At 42.1% G+C, this 19,485-nt stretch overlaps 1 protein-coding gene across 23 annotated transcripts in view; it reads right to left on the bottom strand.

Moving 5' to 3' along the window:
* Nucleotides 1–1,191: 1,191 nt before the first annotated feature.
* TCF7L2 (transcription factor 7 like 2) overlaps nucleotides 1,192–19,485 on the bottom strand; it is a 181,458-nt gene continuing 163,164 nt past the window's right edge. For 4 of the 23 annotated variants that reach the window (XM_075108252.1, XM_075108244.1, XM_075108250.1 and 1 more), the window contains 7 exons: nucleotides 17,592–17,717; nucleotides 16,585–16,744; nucleotides 15,713–15,820; nucleotides 10,866–10,914; nucleotides 10,264–10,314; nucleotides 9,059–9,131; nucleotides 1,192–3,470 (listed from right to left, as the gene is read on the bottom strand). In XM_075108252.1, the coding sequence (XP_074964353.1) occupies nucleotides 3,035–3,470; nucleotides 9,059–9,131; nucleotides 10,264–10,314; nucleotides 10,866–10,914; nucleotides 15,713–15,820; nucleotides 16,585–16,744; nucleotides 17,592–17,717 (1,003 nt within the window). In that variant the 3' untranslated portion in view covers nucleotides 1,192–3,034. Of the gene's footprint in view, nucleotides 3,471–8,404; nucleotides 8,478–9,054; nucleotides 9,132–10,263; nucleotides 10,315–10,861; nucleotides 10,915–15,712; nucleotides 15,821–16,584; nucleotides 16,745–17,591; nucleotides 17,733–19,485 lie in introns of all 23 variants that reach the window. The other 19 variants (XM_075108242.1, XM_075108249.1, XM_075108240.1 and 16 more) reach the window with 14 other exon arrangements.

Below are 19,485 nucleotides of genomic sequence, written 5' to 3'. Positions count from 1 at the left end.
TGGCTTGTAAACTAGTAATTTAAAAATTGGTAGCAATTTAAAGTACTATATATTCTGTTTAAACATTATTTAGTACTTCACCCAGTACCTCCCAGCCCCTCTACAAAGCAAACTCCTTCTTCAGCCAACAACTGCTTTGCAGCCAGTTTCGGTTTTATTGGACCCCCGCAGCGAGGGAGAGCACGGTCTCGCCTCCGGGAACGGGCTTCCTGAAATGGCCCCATTCCCAGGTCTCTGCAAAAAATCACTTAACCTGTTTACCTGTACATGGAAGAATACTCACCCTTCCCGCAGAGTCCAACAAGACCGACTGAAGAGAAGCGCATTACCTGAGCAACACACTGGCACGCTGGCAGGAAACAAGCCTGCTCCGGGACCTTCGCATTTGATTGTCCTCAAGTGCCACTGTAGAAATTGCTATGGCAGAGATTTTCCAAGATGACTGGGGCTATGGTGACATCCGCTTTCTGAGAGAATCCTGGAAATTATGAAGCTTAAATCCCGACTGCGTTTAAAAGACCCAAAGCAACCATTTAATAAAAATTCTTGCATGTGAGTTCACTCTCATTCTGCAGCATCTGCAGGCACTGCTGCATCAGGTGGATGCTCAGCGCTGGGAGCAGGCTGTGCTGCAAGGGCTCACTGCATTCAAAAGCAAACAAACAAACAAACATATATATGTAAAAATGGCCTCAAATCTACCCAGCAGATAAACCCTAAGGCCGGCACAAGGACTCTGACTAATTAGGACTACCTAAGCTCTCCTGTGTGACCGCTACAGTGCATCAGCCCCGTGCTGTGGGATCACCAGGTTGAACAAAAATGTTTTAAAGCTAAAGGTATCATCAGCCCTGGTCCCCTGTCCCCCAGTCAGGATCACTTCACACAGAGGGATGGCATTACTTTAGCTCACATGCTATTTGTCTTTTGCCAACTCACGTTTCATTTGCTTTAAAAAATTTTCAACTCTTAAAACAAAAGCTTGCTGAGCAGGGAGAGGGCTACTGCAAAACGCATTTAAGCAGGCGGCAGCACAGGAAGCTGAAGGAAACTGAGGATTTCTCACGACTAGAGCTGGCTGCAAGTTGCACGATTTTCACAAAATTTTTTGCAAGGAAGTTTTCCACTCAGGCTGTAAATCTTTTTGGCCAGAGTGAAATGCAGTCAACGCATAAATGAGTTAACAAGTCATTCTCTGCACATACTAAGTTGCTTTTATTAATCCAGAACTGCATGCTACAGATACTGTACAGCATGAACATTTATTCATTACAAAAAATGGCTTCCAAACCATTAAAAATGAAAATCGGAATAAGAGCATAAAACGGAACAGTAACATCACAACTGTTAGGAAACATTCAAAGTATTCACAAAAAATGTTATAGTTAGCATCTTAATAAACCAGAGAAAAATCTGAGACAGTTTTACAATCGCTTCATGTCAACTACAATGGCACTGAATGAACAGATGAACAATTTTTCAGCTTTATACAGCGTTTTTTGCAACATCAACATGCCTAGGTTTTTTTTTTTTTTGTTTTAAGTTTGCTACCTACCTGTATGTAGTAAGTGTACATAAAAGTGGCAGTCTGATTTTCCTTTTATGAATAATCTAATATACAGAATTTGGCCCTTAAGGGTTTATACCTCTTCATTTTAAATGCTTTCCGGACAATCTGCTACCAAACACGTCTGTTATAGGTGACATTAAAACTACATACATATCTACCTATGTAACATCACAGCAAAACATGATGAACAAAAAAATTACAGCATTAAAAAAAAAAAAATAAAGTTGTCGGGAGAAAGTTAAAAGTCACTGAGAATTTTGGCACATAAAAATTTTGCACACAGCCTACAGTCCTAATGTCGCAGGGGATTCAGCTGCAGTTCTGAATGGGAGACACTTGGACCTTGCTGTTTTTCAAACAGCGTTGCTAAAAATTCCCTTGCTAAATTTTCAAGTCTTTTTATGTGTAATGGCTTTTAAAGCAATTTTTTTTACACTATTGATCCTTGAAAAAATGCATCTGCGAATGTCCATTTGGTGGCAACTGTGTTTCATAGAGCACAAAAAACAAAAAAATCACAAAAGGAAATCAAAAACAAAAATCCCAGAAAAAAATATATATATACACATTTATATATAAACTTAAAAACCTTGTACAAATGAGTTGTTATATATAAGATGCTTACACTAAGGGAAAAAAAAAACCTTTATACAATGCTTCAAGAAAAAAAGAAGAAAAAAAAACATTTAAAAAGGGACAACATACAGATACAACAAGCAATTTCTAAAGCAATAAATACTACTGGTCCAATAGCGTTGTGATACTTTTAATTGTTGAGTAGCGTTCCCTCCCCCAAAAGAACAACACCATGGAACAAGGTATATTAACACATTTTTTTTAACCCTTTGTTTCTGTACATTTAAACAATAACAAGTAACATCACAATAAAGGTTGTTTCACACAAGGAAGAAAAAAAAAAGAAGTAGTAGCGGCACTGCATTCGTTGTGCCCTTAAAGGTTTAAAAACCAGATGTAAAATGATTGGTTCGCAAGCTCGTATTTAATACAAATAATAAAGAACCAATGCCTCCGGCAAGGGCTGCTTCAAAATTGCTTCTTTTTTTTTTTTAATTTTTAAAATCAGTCTTTAAAACTAAGCTATTGGAACTACATAACAATTATGTATATATATATATTTTTTAAACGCTACAAAGACTTTAAACAGCTGTTGATAAAAATTTTGGCAGAATCATGAGGCTTTTCTCATCTACATATTTAAAAAGGAGAAATTGAAATAAGAATGGGTCAAATATTGACCAATGAACTCGATAAAACATCAACTAATGTAGCCACGTGGCACGAATTAAAAACAAAACCGAGAAACGACAACGAACAGCGGACGACGAGGAGGAGGAGAAGGAAAAAAAAAATTAAAGAAAAAGAAAAAAAAACCCAAAACAAACCCCAAATCCCAACAGAATTCAATCCCTCCGAAGGAAACCGAAAGGGCTAACGAGGCTAAAGCTATTCTAAGGACTTGGTTACAAGGGAGAGCGGCTGGGGCTGTGTCCCCGCCAGCGAGCTGTGGGAATGCAAGGAGGACGTCGAGGGCTGTGCTAGGGATGCGGCGGCGGCGGCGGCCGGCGGGAGGGCGGCCGGCGGGTGGTCCAGGGCCCCGTTGGGGCAGCTGGCGGCAGGCAGGGCGCCGGGCTTGCTCGCAGCGCTCTCGGCGAGGACGAGCGAGGATGGCGGCGGCATCATGACCAGGTGCGCCAGCGGGTCGGGCTTCAATGAGAGCGAGAGGGGTTGCGTTTGTTCAGTCTGTGGTTTCGAGTCTCTGGAGGGGGAGGCGAGCATGGCGGGTGAGGACGGAGGAGAGTCTAGTAAGCTTCCATCTGAAGAGGGTGGGCTGACGCAGCTGCCTTCACCTTGTATGTAGCGAACGCACTTTTTTTTTCTCCTAGAAACAGGGAGAGAGTTATCTGTGAATAAAGGGCAGAGACGCTGATGGAGACAGTTATCTAAAGCAAAGAGCCGTCCATTAGCTACTCTGGGCTCTGCACAGGCGGCACCCCGGCCCCACGCGCCGTCCTGGGGGTCTGGCAGGGTCTCCTCGGCACTGAGCCCGCTCGGGAACCTCCCCTCCGCTAACAGATTTGGAAAGGTCTCTTCACCCCCCTCACCTTCAGGCCGCCTCCTTTCCTTAGTTACTTTAATAATCAGAAAATCAGATAAGGTGTTTTTGGAGCCCACTGTGCTAATCTACAAACTCAACATTCCTCCAGGGAAAAAACAACCCCAAACTTAATCCGTATAAAATAAAAGCTCTGGGTAGTTGGTGGTGTCTCAAGATGTCCCATAACGCTGTCCAACTCAACGGGGCTATCTCTACACCTGCATCAGCTGTCATGTCTTAACGATGCACTGCCCTTGGGAGGCAAGGAGGGCTGCAAACTACTGCTCATTGCTTTCTTGTCTGTTAAGAACCACACCAAATCCAGAAACATCAGAGTCAGACAGGAGGGATATATAGTAGAGAGAATGAGAGAGAGGGGAAATAAAATCAAAACAAACAAAGAAAGCAAACAGAAGAAAAATCAGGAAAAGAACAGGATACAGAGTATGATCCAAAATAACAAGAATAACTGGTTGTATGGCCTGCAGGTTGTGGCTTTAAATCGACTCAGTTTTACTTTTTGTTTTAAGGGAGAGTGGTAGATTTGGGAAGCTGCTCGTCTGCATTTTGGGGAATTTTCCTCTGAGAGGCCATCCATGTTAACTCCAGAGTGGGATCCAATTTCAGTAGATGAAGAGCACGGCGACAGGTACAAAGGTGAAGGGGAAACGGGGAGCTTATTTCACACCAGGGAATACGAGAGTCTTGCAAGAGCCGCTCATCTTCAAATAAATAAGTGACCCGACAGAGATCTTTTCTCCTCCCTCTGTCCACTTAATAATGTAAAGGAGCAATGAAAACAGATGAGTTTCACACCATCTCTCTTGCCAAGTATATGCAAGACAATTCTAGTAGCAGGACAGAAATAATGAGGCAAACAACCATGGCATCTGGCAGAATGACATTCAGTGGCCACCTTGACCCTAATAATGACGGCTCTCCAGCCCTCCTATTCACAAGCACACTTTCCATGGGAAGTGCTGAACCACTGTTACACATGAGATGTCTGCCTAGAGCAGCTCTGCCACGAAAACTCTGGACGCTCAGCTAAGCTGCACAAAGCCCCCAACATGAAGGAGTAGGTTGCTCTCCCCCTCCAGTGGATAACTTGCCCTAGCTCAGCAACTTCATCAGAGGAAGCGACGAGCATAGCACAGCAGCTGAACGTCGCTGGGTGACATTCTCTGCTCGTGTAGGCGCCCTAGCTCCACTGCTGGTCGTCAGTGCTCTCCCCCATGTACGGCAACTGCGTTTGACTTGGGTTAAACCAAGGTCTGCTGTCTAGGCAACGGGGAAAGATGTCTCTCGACTGCAGGGGAGATCTAACCAGCTTGATCCTGGAGTTAAAAGGTATCATCTCCCATAGCCAGGAAGGGAACAGCAACCCTGGCACCCCATCTTTCCACCAGCTTCAGTGAGGGACCAGTGCTGTGACATCCCTTCCTCCAGAGACTCAGGCTCTGCTCTCAGGTTCTGCTCCACGTTCCACATGGCAAGGTAAGGGGTTAGGGCTATTAGAGTTTTAACCACGTTAGCCTGCAGATCAATACATGCTAAAAACTAAAGACAACCATGCAACTTAAATGTTAAAAAGAAAGAAGGGAAGAAAAATAGAAGACAGCAAGTGAAGGCTGTAAACCATGCTTTATTAGAGCAACGTTAAAAGACAGAAAAAAAAATTAATTTGGTGGGCTCAAAACAGAACCTGTTAATTCTTCTACCGTCCACAAACAACACGGGAAGCCTCTGGCTCTTGGCTAAGGACAACTCTGCTGCTCTTTCTACCCTCCCCTCTCCTCTGTCCCATCACTTCCTAGCTTCAGCTGTGCAACGCTACCAGGGCCACAGTTCACGCTTGGACCTTCCGCACAGCTCCACTGGCAAAGCAGAACAGTGATGCTTCAAAAAGCTCACTGATATTACCTGTGTGGAAAGGTGGGTTTTCACAATTTGGAGACTGCAAGGCTCCCCCCCTTCCCCAGATTAAAATAATTTGCAAGCAGAGGCCCAAGCTCTGCCTGCCTCATTGACGGTGGTCCCGAAGCCATTTGACTGGATTGCTCCGAACCTACAAGGCAGTTAATTATTTCACTGGAGGCAGTTTGAATCTAGTATGTCAAAAATTCAAAATTATTTAAAAAATACTATTTAAGTTCTGTGGCCTGAAAGGAAGAGTTCCCATGGCAAAGCAGACTTAAACCAGATCTACCTGACTTTTTGAGTGTGCAGAGTTAACCTTTTAAAAACTAAACCCACTGGTATGCTACCGGTATGAAGTAATTTTCCTTTGACTAGGATTAAGGGAGCAGATTGCTTCCTCTGCTTCTGTTGCATATTAAACTCTTTAACAGTGTGGCCACCTTCAGTCTGAAAAGCCATTTACTTAAATCACGATGGCTCAAGGGGGGGACATTTCTCCAGCCTGTACCGTTCCCACCATGTTATCCGTGGTCACGTACATGTCATGGCTAGGTGGGACAGAACGCAGAGTTGGTAAAAACCCAAACCTTGCAAGCCAAATTTTACCAGAAGCGAACAGCACCAGGCAACACTGGTGAAGGGGAATAAGTAAGCATCCAAGGAGCTCTTTGTGCCTCAGTTCTGCTCTCTTAAAAGTGGTAACAATGCTACTACATATTGCCCCTCGGAGGCTCTAGTGAGGATTATTCACTTGTGTGTCGCTCTGAAAGCGTCAACTGCTGCATCAGTCTGGCAAACACCAACAGACCTGGCCCTGCTTGTGCTGCTCTTGAAACTAGGCCCAGGACAGCATCGGGAAAGCTGTAGTGCTGCAATTGCCATGAGTGAAGGCCACAGAGGATGACATGGGTTTATTCAGTTGCTGTGAGCAAAAATGTCTCAGTTTCTATTGTAGTAGCAAACTGCACATCTTTAGCATCTACCTAAGATGCGCTACAAAATGCTACCATGCTAGCAAATGCAATGTTACAATGGTTAGGACCAGAACTAGGAGAGAAATGCTATAATATTTAGTGATAAAATGCCTCCATGCAATTTAAAGAAAAAAAAAAAAAAAAGCAGCTGACTCTGTATCAGTAAGCCTAAAGCTATCAGCTACACCACTGACGTCTCTGATGTGCTGAAGATTTCTGACCAAAATCTGGCCTAAGTTAAGAGAGCATAAACATGCTTCACATGTAACCTAAGCACTGTACAGACCGAATGAAAAGTCCCCTTGCTGATAAAATGTAGTTTTAAAAGTATGCTGTTTACTTAAGCAGCTAGGGAAAGATAAAGCAACACAAACATGATGTGCCCCCCGTCCTGGTACTTGGCATACAGAGCCTGACATGTTTCAAATACTCTATCTCTAGACTACACAAATATCTGCTGATAGTGTGTAGTGAACTAACGACAGAATAAAGCCTAATTAAACACAGCATTCGAGTCTTTGGCTAGCACGAGACTCCAGCCTCCCGGCACAGTAAAGTGGCTACCCAGCTCTTGTGTACTGAACTCTTCTTCCTTTAAGCTTTAAGCAACTGCTGCTTTCAAAGCTTGTCTAACATACATACTGGTCCTGGTATTTAAGACCCCAATACCTGGTACTAGAATGCCTTGAATGGGACAATATGCAATCTGTTGAAGACAATTCTGGTGCCTTAGCTGGTATTTTTGACATACAACACCACCCTCGATCCGTGTGTTCCTCGACACTAAGCACAAACAAGACTGCGTGCATACACAAAATACGATGGACGTCTGATCTACATTCTAAATGAGATGGAGCACATGGGACTGGCATGAGTAAGAGGGGAAAATGTGGGAGAGGAATCACTACACACAGAGTGTGGTTTGGGTTGAAATACCTACCATCATAATATTCCAAATTCAAAGACTGCTTGTATCAGAACAAAGAAACAACAAATTTAACCAAATGCGATCATATAAGGAAAAAGGAATGAGAAAAGAACTACTCGGTATCCCTCCACCAAGAAAGAAGTACGTACTGAGTTATACATGGAATTAAACTCCAGTAGAACATGGGCTGTTGAAATTTGGGCTCTCTGATGTCTTTCATCTCCTTTTAATGCTGGAAACTGTGCTACTAAAGTTATAATTAGTTTTATCTAGAGTTCAGGCATTTGCAGCTCACTTGTCGGGATAAAATTTAGGAAAAAACGTATTTTCAGAATCAGAAAAAAAAGACATCACACCATTTAAAAAACTGGTATCTACATAAACCTTACTGAGGCACAGAAGCCTACAGGTAGCTATTTTATTTTGCAGATAACACCAAAAAAATGAGTACAATATAAGCTGCAAACACTGGCTTTTACATCTCTACTAATGAGAAACGTACTAGTGCTGCAGATCCCAGAACCTTTTTAAAAAGCCTTTGGAGGCAGCAGACATAGACCCAAATGAAAGACAAAATATAGATGTCCAGCTAAACATTCATTTTGCTGACAATCTGGAAAAAAATAATAAAAATGTGAAAAAACTGCCAGCTTTAAGGACCTGATGTTTTCTTGTTCCCAGTTCTACCACCATGGAGAGGTTATTGGTAAAGAAAGAGAGAAAATGGCATTAAATTAGCAAGAAATTCCAAAGATCAAAGATTATTAGCAATTGATGCTGTGGGAGAGAGAAAGGTGGGGAGTGGGGAAAAAAGATTAAAAAAATAAAATCACACAAATGCACTAAGAGGACAGATTGCTTTTATTTCCCCAAAGGCCTAATGGGTAGTATTATACCTGCATGGTTTGCACCATAAACTCTGTCGGTCAAGCCCGAACAATGCCCGACACTTCTTTGGAGTATTTGCATCTGTTAGCATAAGGTAAACACAAAAAATACAACACAATGGTGGATAGAGCTCATTTGGACTGCGTCATCTTAGCTACAGCTACGTTTAGCTTTCAATCACCTTAGTTTTATTTGGTAATCTCCCCTCGTACCAAGGGCAGGAAAGAAAACAGGACTTTCACAATGAGCCAAACGAAAACAAGAAAAAAAATCTCTGACACGGCCGTGTGTCTGTCCGGTGTCGGTACCACGCTCAAGGCCGTGTTATGAAGGGCTTTGGGAGCGACTTTCCTTGGGTGGAGGCTTGGAGGGCAGGAGCGTGGTTGAGCCACGGATCAGATGGGCTTAAGGCTGATGCTGTTTTACAGTGGATTTTTGGCTAGCAGCAGCAAAGAGGAAGGCAAAAAAAAAAGACCAACAATGAAAAAAAAAAAAGCAAAACCCTTTCAGAGAGATGATAACTCATGGCAGTGTCCCACTCCCTTGTGTCTTCTAGATCACAACACAGAGCTACAAAGCAACAAGGCAGGAAAAAAAAGGGGAAAGTACCAAATAAACCAGCTGCAAATCAGCCATAGCGAGTCTGGGAAAACTATACACACCTGCAGGGGCCGCACCAGTTATTCTGTTGATCAAGGCCAAAGCGCGCTCGGCATTTCTTAGGAGCGCTCAGGTCTGAATGAGTTCAAGAAAAGCGAGCAGAAAAGGGAGAGAGGAAAAAGAGGAAAGGGGAGAGGGGGGGAGAGAGAGAGAGGAAGAGAGAAAAGGGGAGAAAAAAGAGAAAGATAAAAATAAGGAAAAAATAAAAATAAAAAAGGGAATAAAAATCAATGTCCTCATTATTAATTGCAAAATATTGACTTTTGATTTAAAAGTTAAAAAAAAAAGTGATAATCACATTTTTATTCAACTCTTGAGATTAGCTGTTGCAATTAAAGCTGCAGTATCCCTTTATAAAGGACTGTTTCTTTCCCTTTTAAAAGAGCAGGTAGAGGAAAGTCATTGTGGCTGGTCTAGCAGGATGTTTCAGGCAAGATTTATTTGGGCTGGGGTTTTTTATTCTCTTTTTTGAGGGGGGAAAGGAAGAAAAGAAGCTGAGTATGGAAGTTAGATCCTGAACATGCTTTTTTCTTCAACTCAGATACAAATAAAAATAAGAGAGAAAAAAAAAAAAAAGGAAATTATATCTCTTGGGATAATGCAGCTTTTGGAATAACATTCAATTTATTTGTTTTTATTAATTTGTATTTAAAAGAATGGATAAGAATAAGTAGATTGCGGAATGAGTATGTTAGTATCAGCCAGAAAATAAAACGTAAAGCATGGCAAGGTGCTGAGTTAGTACAGCTAGTGAATTGCAGTGAATAGATTTGAGCAGAAAGAAAAAAAAAAATCCAAAACTAAAATAATAATAAAAAAATGCATATGCATGCTAATGTGAGAAGACTTAGTGGGAGCCATGAAAAATGCCATTAGATTAAGGAGGTTCATTACTGACTTGCTTCCATTCTTTATCAGTCTCTTTAAAGAAATACTGCATATTCAATTTGCACAGTTAGTACAAGTCTTGCGTTATTTTTACTGTATTACTGTTTTAATAGCAACTGTTACAAAAACGAAAAACAAAATTAAAAAATACTATCAAACATATAATAGATAAAGATATATAAATAAATATTATCAAAACGTGTGGATGGTATTTTTTTCTTAATGTCATACGTGTTTAATGTTAAAATCTATAATGGCAGGAAAAAAATTAAAAAGCAGTTTATAAACTATTTTAAATGACTCAAAATGACGTTAGCACCTGTAATCGGAGGAAGTGAAAGGCAAGGATTTAGGAAACATTCGCTGTGTTCTGAAAAAAAAGAACAAATTATACAAAGGCTTCAAAAAAACTAAGTCAGGGCTTCTTCAAAATTGACTATGAGATTGCCTATGCAGTATTTCTAATTTCCTATATAGAATGGCAAACCTCCTTAATTTAAAATGGGTGCGATTTACCACTGTAAGGCATGCATCAGAACATACAAGTACAGCCCAAATTAATACCAAACACATACATACGTACGTACACGCACACACATATGCGCAAAAAAAGCAGACAACTTTATAAATGATGGCATAGGCATTACAACTACGGCTCTGCGGTTAAAGGCTTTGCAATTATTACGTACAAATTTGACTAATGTCACAAGAGGCTCTTTCATGCAATGGCTGGGTTACTAGCTTTAGAAGGGCAATAATGCGTAAATAATTAGAGTGCATTAAAAAAACAGGCTGCCTAGTATAGGGACCGGCTCCCCGTGAGGCCAGGAGACTCGTACCCACCTCCCCCATACCTAGGAGTGTCACACCAGGATTGCCACAGTTCCACTAAGCAAGAGATTTAGACTTATTTTTACTTACCATTGGTCTCTCCTGGCTGCTTATCCCTTTTCCTCTTCTTCTTCTTTCCCTGCAGGGAACATACACAAATGAGAAGGATTAAAAAAACCCCTAAACCATGTCTCTTTGCAAGACACCACCGAGCAACGGGGCTGCGGCTGGTGCGGGAAGCTCCCCGGGCAGGGCACCGAAGCACGGTGCCGGCTCACTCTGGTGCAGCGAGGCCTGGGGGCCCCGAGGGGATGCTCGCATCTTGGAATGCCTCTGCCTGCCCACCCTGTGCAGCCTCACTGCAACCCCATCCCCACCAGCCCCCGCTAACACCCACCAAAGCCATAAGCAGCTGCGGAGGGGTCAGAACAACTTGCAAGATGCTTCTTCTGAGGTAAGATTATCATCACCACAGAAACATTGACACTTGTCTGCTTCTGCTTCAAATAAATCATTCCTGGTCATGTTTCTGTGGGGTGGGGAAGGGAAGCGTCAAAGTGGAGATTCAAGGTGGGAGAGCCCGTGAGTGTGGTTGGATTGAGCCCCTGGAGTTCCTCAGCACCCGAAACTGATCATTAAAGCAGACGAGGAAGCCACAGTAACGAGTAAAACCTAACCTGCAGGTTTATAAATGCACTGACAACTTAGGAAGCAAAGCCAGGAATAGAAAAAAAATCCAGATATAACTAAGACCCTTCCCACATTTTGCTCTGTCACAAAAAAAAAAATCACCAGCAACGTTTTGCTAAACTGCATCCCTTTCCCAAATACTGTCCCACAAGATGATGCAATTTGTTATGGCTTCTGTCAGGAGAGAGAAAGGCCCTTTCTCCATTTCCCTCCAGGAGTGTGAGAGGACATGACCAGGAGCCTGACTTCTGTAGAAACCCAACAATAATTTTCCAAGGGAAGTGTTAAAAAGTAATAAGCACAGCTTAAAAGTGATTTTCTACAAAAACTTTTCCAACACTGAGCTACAGGGTTTGCAGAGTAGCACAAAAAGGCCAGTGCAAGGGGACAGAGTAAATTTTCACAGCTCTCCAGATGCTAAATGCAACAACTTTCAGGCCAGAAATTTCAACTGTGAAGCGCACAGACATCCCTGGCTTTTGAAGATGTAGCACTAAGAGAAGTTGGTGAAAAGACACCGGGCAGTCTCTTGTGGTCGAGAGGGAACAAAGATGTCTTGGAAGAAGGAATCCCACAGCACTTTTGAAGAGCTGGACATGTCTGTGGGGAAGCCAAGAGGTTCTCCCACATGGTGGCCATCTTTCTCAGCAGGCTGGTCTGGCTCCCAGCTAAATGGTTAAGGTTGGGCTTCAGCTTGGGACATCCACTATAAGATCTGGGATGCTCACTATGATACATTCCCTGGAATGTACTGGTAAAAAATTCCCAACATGAATGTTGAATTTTGATTTGTTATCATCATATTTTTCTGCCCCAAAAGCTGGCTTTCTGGCATGGGGCTTCTGTACTCATTCCCCCTTGCTTGCTCAGGGTTGTAAACTGCCACCCTGCTGTCCAGGCTGTGACAAGCACCATCTTGTTCACGAGAGCCTTCTGGTGACAGAAAAAAGCCGTGCGCACTGTCAGTTTTAAAGGATTTTTAAATGACATGCACATAAACCTGTGGCCTGGATGCTGCTGAGAAATCACCGCCGACACCTCTGAGGTCATTCTGGGGGATATGGAAAGTTGCTGCTCTGAGTCACTTGCTACAGCAGCCATGTCTAATACGACAGGCAGACAAGACAGACAAGCATTGCTCCTAAAGCTCCCTGAGAATAAAACAGGGAAAAACATAGTATCTTGAAGTCCACATATTACATAAAGATACAAGAGGCTCAGACTACTCCACCTATATTGATCTAGATTGACAGTAACTCTGTGAAGTCAGTGAATCTTTTCCAGGTTTACAACAGTATAACCGAAACCAGACAATTGCCTCAGGACCATAAGCCTGATTTTTGTTTAATCTCAAGGAGGCCACTTGCATAATTAACAGACTGCATCTTGTGGCAAATTTGCTTAATTTTTGCAGTACATTTGGGTATTCAAGGGCTATTCCAATTTGAGACCTTATAACTTCTTCACACGATGGCCAGCCAGAACAGAGGTCAGGAGTCATCTGCCCCCCTTTACAAACTCTTCAAGCCAGGTATTGAAATACTATAACCCCTTTAGACAGCGATCTGTTAAAAATGGCTGGTATAAAGGAATGTCAGCCAGGGTCCAGGAACTTCTGGTTCCTCTTCAACAAAAGCTTTGAAAACTATTCCTAACAAAGAACTTACAGAGGTCCCACTAAACTTCTTTTACATCCTTTTCAAAGGAAACAGGGAGAAGAATCACCTGGCTTCCTTGTTCAATTTCTGTGCTATGAGAAGATATCTGATTATGTAGCTAAACTAATACATGGACCTAAGAAAAGAATGACGGCAGCAGTTTTTCAAGTGCTCTGCAGAAGACACCGGTTTGCCTTTGCCTCTGATTGTCCTCCTAAGGCTTGTGTAAATACTTGCTAACCGTTTTGGCAGCTCCCTCCACAGAGCCAAATCAACATGGGTTTTGACAGGACTGCAGAGGTCTTTGGTACTAATTCTCTAGACAAGCGGCAGGCGAGGTGACTAGACCCTTAAATACTTCTGAGTCCAGCACTCAGCGCTGCTTAACATCTTATATTAGATCTCAGGAAGAGCAAATGTGCCTTGTGACACCAATGAGCCACGAGGGATTCCCTGAATCCTCTTCTCTTAAGAGCAGGCTGAAAGCCGCGTTTCTTGAATGTACTGCTCCTGTTTCTGAAGACCTGGGCTACAGCTGGCCTCTTCCTCGCGCCCGATGTGAGATGCCTAACAATTTAACCATTTCAAGCAGCACAAACATGCTTCCCTTCTAGATGTGTGAAGGGCTCGAGACCCTACGGAACGCCGAGGGAGGAGGGGAACTTGGAGAGCTCTGAATGGACCAGGAGAGGAGAAATAAATAAATCCTGTGGATGATGCAATTGTGTGATGCAAAGGTACCGTGCTCTCCTCAGGCAGGAAGGTTCCCCCTGAAGGTCACTTGGGGGTACAGCATCAAGCTGCTGGGAAAGCGCTGGCTTTCTCATCCTGTCCTTTTTAGCTTGAGAAGAAAGGGTTTCTCAGTGCTCACACGGTGAGGACAAAAGTAAAAGGTCCTAAACACTGAAGGCTTTGTACATGCCCATCTGTCAGCGGCACAGTCACTGCGCAGAATGAGCATTCCCGAAACCTCAGTCGAGCCTATACTCCCTTTTGAACACCCAAGAAGATGATACTGCACAGTGCCAAGGAACTACCTCAAGCCTATGGTCTGACAGTCTCAGGCCAGACTATGCCGAGAAGAAAGGGAAAATGTGTTTAAGCAGGAGCAGTGCCTCATCGGGCTTAATGAGGCCTCTGAGAAGCATGCACAGCTACACCTGCAACAGCAAACAGACGGGGGAGCCAGGCAGAGCCCAATGGAAAGACAAGATGATCAAGAAAGAACAGAAGGATTTGAAAAAATGTCCTTAAGTACCTATTGCTAAATAAGTGAGCAGGTGTATTCTCCACTGCTGAAAGGGTGGAAGAGCGTAGAGAGCTGCTGCTGCTCTAGGCTTCGCTGTAGACTCTGAACTGGGTTCTTCCCACCCATACACATAAAAGCTCAGATTCTCATAGAGGTAAACATTGCCATATACAAAGCACATAGTTTATGTGACTTACGGCAAAATAGGATATTTATAGTAAAACAGGCAGTGATGATGATGATGATGGAAGAGACAGACTCCAACAAAAACAAAACGTGTAACACTATACGTAACTGACATCAATATTACAGCTGCTGGTCCCCAAACCTGCAGGGAAGTCTGTCTGGAAGGTAGGGAGCACAGTTTATTCTGGAGTTGGAGACCTTGAAAGTTTTAGGTGACTTTTTGTTTTTTTAATAATCAACATGCTGCTACAATCCTATTAAAGAGAGTTTAGAGCTCCCACCAATCCGCAAATCTGTCAAGAATTTAGGGGTTTAGACTTGCAAACACTTACTACCAGATGCAGCACTTACCCTTCATGGAAGAAGGAGTTATATACTACTAGCGAGTGGTTACAACACTGGCCTTATGTTTTTAACAGGCAGAAAATTCTAGCAGTTTTAGCTACAAAACAGGCTTTCTGGAAGGCAGAGCGGGAATCAATCTTAAAAACACTCCATGAACCGATCACAAACTCCACAACACTTTTTAAAAAATGAGGAGGGGGTGGGTGGGAAGGATAACATGGTCATGAAAAAGCAAATCGTGTTCAAAATATACAAGAGTAGAGTGTGGAATAACTCATTTAACCCCACTTGAGAGTAAGACTTTCGAACAAGTCACACTTTTGGTTTTGCCAGTCCTTCTCTGAAGCTAGGATAAGTCATTCTTCCACCTTCCACTATACTCTCACACAGATAAGCACAAGACACTAATTATTCATCTTTTTGGTGGAAAGGAGAGAAGCCATACTAGGGGAATTTTGAATTTTGTTTTAAAAAATGAAATTTAAAATTACCAGCAAGCCAAACAGCATTTCCAGATGCTGGTGAAGGTGAAGGCAAGAGTTTCTTCACAGACTTCTACTGTCATGCCCCAATTCTAACCTTTTACTAGTCCCAGCCAGGAAGCCTCTTCCAAGTGGAAGGCTGGGAATTAATCCCCAATAGTTTTAGTATTGCAGAGGGAAGCGCCCGTTGTTGTTACCAGATTGGGATCCTGAGGCATGCTTTCCAAGTAGTGCTTGTGTGCAATGTGTGGTCGTAGTTCAGCAGGTCACATATACATTTCTACAAGCTCTACTACTAAAAAAATTTCCACCTACATAGGAACCTACATAGTTATCCCGTGCAGACCAGCCCGGGTACAGCTGCATATGAAGCTGTCGTTCCTTTCTTGCTAGTTCATAGTATTTCGCTTGTTCTTCTCTGGATAACGCGTGCCACTGAGGTGAAGAGAAGAGGAAAAGACAAAATAAAAAGTACAAGTGTGTTTTTTTAAGTGTGTTAACAGCAGACTATACTATTTATATATAAATACAGTGAGAGCTGATTTTAATAATACAAAAAAAGAAAGATAAAAACAGATGATCTGGCACGCTGCCATTCATATTTTATTTATAACTCCAGATTATAACTCCAGTAAACTCAACTGAGACACAATTCATAATTTACGTTCACTTAGCCCCTTTGTCTCCTGTTGAGAGAGGAGAATTAAGAAAACTAAACAAAAACAAAGAGCAGGGCAGAGGGTCCAGAAGCTGAACCACTTGTGAACCAGATCTCAGAGATTTAGAGAAGGTTTCCCCCTCCCTTCCCCACTGGCACCCCCTCTCCTCTCCTGTCTCTCACAGGTGCTGATACTGGTACTGTACTTCCCAAAGGCTTTTTCCTTCCCGATTTACTTTTCTGCCTGCTTCTAGGATAAAATAAGAAAATTGACATTTTTTCCATCTCTGGGTGATGAAAATAAAATTGAAATAACACTGTTATTAATTAACTCTCCCACTTCTTTGTGAATGACCCCACTGGCAGAAAGTGTCTGCAAAAACAAAAACAAAAAGAAGGTATTTGGTTTAGTTACTTCCCTATGCATTATCAAAAGAACAGGAAAACACCACGATTCAGAAGGATGAAACTCCCTTTCTCTCCAAGAAGCGTGAATCCTACTGAGCTTCATCCCTGCTTGTGCTTCTCCCTTGTTACCTACCCTTCGACCGAGGATTTGGTTGATGGCTGCACTCTCTTTCAATGTGCACTCTGCTACAACTTTTGCTCTCATTTCCTTCATATACAACATAAATGCATTAAGAGGTTTCTTTATGTGTGGCTTCTTTTTCTCTTCTTCTTTTTTGGAGTCCTGATGTTTTCTGAAAGGTAAAGACACAACAGACATAAACCTCACAGTGAGAACTCTTGTGAATTTATTAAATTAATCCCCTCAATCCCTCTAGCATTAATCCTCAGAAATTAGTCTCTAGAAAGAGGACCAGAAGGTTCTCTAGGGCCTTCACCCTGGCTGCTGTATGAGAACAGTTTTAAGAGCAAGAGCATTATAAGAAAACCGATCTCATATTTACGCAATATCACCAAGGACTCTCTCAGCCCTGGAAGAACCATGGAAGGACATGGGCACTCAGGAAAATGGGTTCATGGGGAGGGCTTGTGAGCATGATGGTAGAAGAAATAATTACACCCTATCATCACGGGGAACTGAAATGCCATCCTTCTGCTTCACCCATGAAATGAAAGGCTAGAAGCACCAGCACTACGGGAAGAGGTAGACCAGGGCTCTCCTTGGTTCAAACCTAAACTTGATACCAGCTCTCTCTGCAGCTTTGAACAAGCCATTTATGCACCCATTTTTTGTCTCCTGTTGTGTATCCAGTATCTCACAGCTTCAAACCGTGCACTGCGTAACAGGGAAACCGGTCAAGAAGCTTGATCAAGAACATTCTACTTCCTTGTTAAAATGAGTGAAATTAATAACTAATTGTCTATGTTACAGAATGACTCTGACAATCTGTTGTTACCATTATTTTGACACACTTTGGTAGTTAAACCATATTCAAATCAACTCGAACAGAACAGAAAAAGCAATTAAAAAATATATTAGAGCAAAACCATTCCTACAAATCCAAGGCTTTTTAAAAGCCACACATGCACAGGTGATGCTTTGGTTATTCTAATAATAAGACATGGGAAGCAACAACTTACGAGCTGTGGAGTGACCCAACGTCGCTCTGGGAAGATTCCTGTTTGACTGTTGGTGTGACTATGGCCGGATGAGGGATTCCAGTTGTATGTAAACTATGGTGTGGCGGGACCATGTGTGGAGGAAACCTAGAGGAGAGAAAGCTGTGTAAATCGTCAGAATAAAAATGAATGAATGGGGAGGGATGTGTACACACATTAAAAAAAAAAAGGCATATAACAAGCACATGACAGCTAGACAAAGCATATGAAAGCTGGCAGCATTAATTAGCAATAAATTAAACATAATGACTCTTCTAATGTCATTAAAGCCAATCTTCCCCTTCATTATCATTACTGACATGAGACATCATGATTTTTAACATCTTTAACAAAAGGCAAATTCAACTGGATGAACTTAGATGAAAGTGGAATTTCAGCTACCTGCAAGAAAATCCACCAGTCCATTTCTTTGCTAAGAAATTAGTTGTGGCAAGCAAGGAATCAATTTCTGTAGTTCTGAACCATGTTGTGAATTTTGGATGACATCTTTTGTTGTATATTGACAGCAAAATAAAATATTAATGCCAAAACAATCTAGATGCATTTTTTTATAATCCTTATAGATGCCTCATTAGCTACATTTTGTTGATGGAGCAAAAGAAAATATTTATTTTGGTCTAATAAATCTCTGAGCCACATTGCTTTAACAGAAGGTGGGAAGATTGTGGAATTAAGTCAATTTTGACCCATTAAGGTAACTTAGAAAGGCTTAAATTAATGCAAAACCACACTCTAGCCTTTATAAAGACAAAAACAAATGTTGTCTGCTTTATGGTTTATGGTCATATACATGGACAGGCCCCAGTCCTGCAACTGGATTCAGATGGATGTGCAATCCTTCCGCATGAATCTAATTGCTTGGCTGGGGCCACAGCACGAACATGGCACAATCATTCAGATCTTTTACTTTTTAACCAAAATGAACAAAATTCTCTAAAGCAGGATTGACTTCTTATCATTATTTGTCAACAGCCTCAGAAAGGTTTTGCAGTGAGTAGGGAAAGCACACTATGACTGACAGCCTTTCCCTTAGAAAACTCCCACTGAAGTCAACAGGTTTCCAGGGAATGGGATCTAGCCTAAAATTTTGGCTCAAAAATAGCTTCCCTGAAAATTCCAAAGCTAAAGTGATCTGGCAAATGGCAAAGTTTTTTACTATTGCAAATCCCTACTCTCCTGCCAGATTTTGAACCATCTTGGTCCAAATAAAATACCCCAAGAATATGGAACATGCAATGGGATAACAAATTGTACCTTCTATCATCAATATACAACGATGTTTTCTATCAAACAGAATTTGAAATGGGATGATATACCATGGATAAGTAGACTGTGTACAATATCAGGAATATAATGGGATTTCTTTTTTGATTTATTTTTTTATCCCCTCTTACAAATTCCATTACTGAGTTTAACCGCCCTCCCCACCCCCCCAACTGCCTAGACATTCCCTACATTCACAAGACGACACAGAAGTACTTTCATGAACAAGAGGTACTGTTCACTATGAGCTCTGAGGATCTTTGTCTATCAGCTGGTAGTACTCAGGATCACTACACAGAAGTATTTTGTCATGGAAGGCGGTGGTGGGAAGAGCAGGGACTGACAGGGAGAATGTGAAATTGTTCAAACTGTCGAGAATTGCAGCTCCTCACAAACAAAGGCATGGAGAGAAGGAAAGGAGGAGGGTGTGATGGCAAGGGAAGAAGAGAACGGGCAGCAAAATGGCTGTTCCTACTTCTGCTAAAGACTCATAGACACAAATCTCCAAGTGGATTGTCAAAAGGCCTTCTCCACTCTCTGACCAAAGTAGCTGGGAGAGAAATGCATGTTTGGGGAAACACTTCGGTTCATG

This window comes from Phalacrocorax aristotelis, chromosome 12 (assembly GCF_949628215.1).
Source record: "Phalacrocorax aristotelis chromosome 12, bGulAri2.1, whole genome shotgun sequence".
Lineage (NCBI taxonomy): Eukaryota > Metazoa > Chordata > Aves > Suliformes > Phalacrocoracidae > Phalacrocorax > Phalacrocorax aristotelis.
This window is presented reverse-complemented; position numbering and strand designations above follow the sequence as displayed.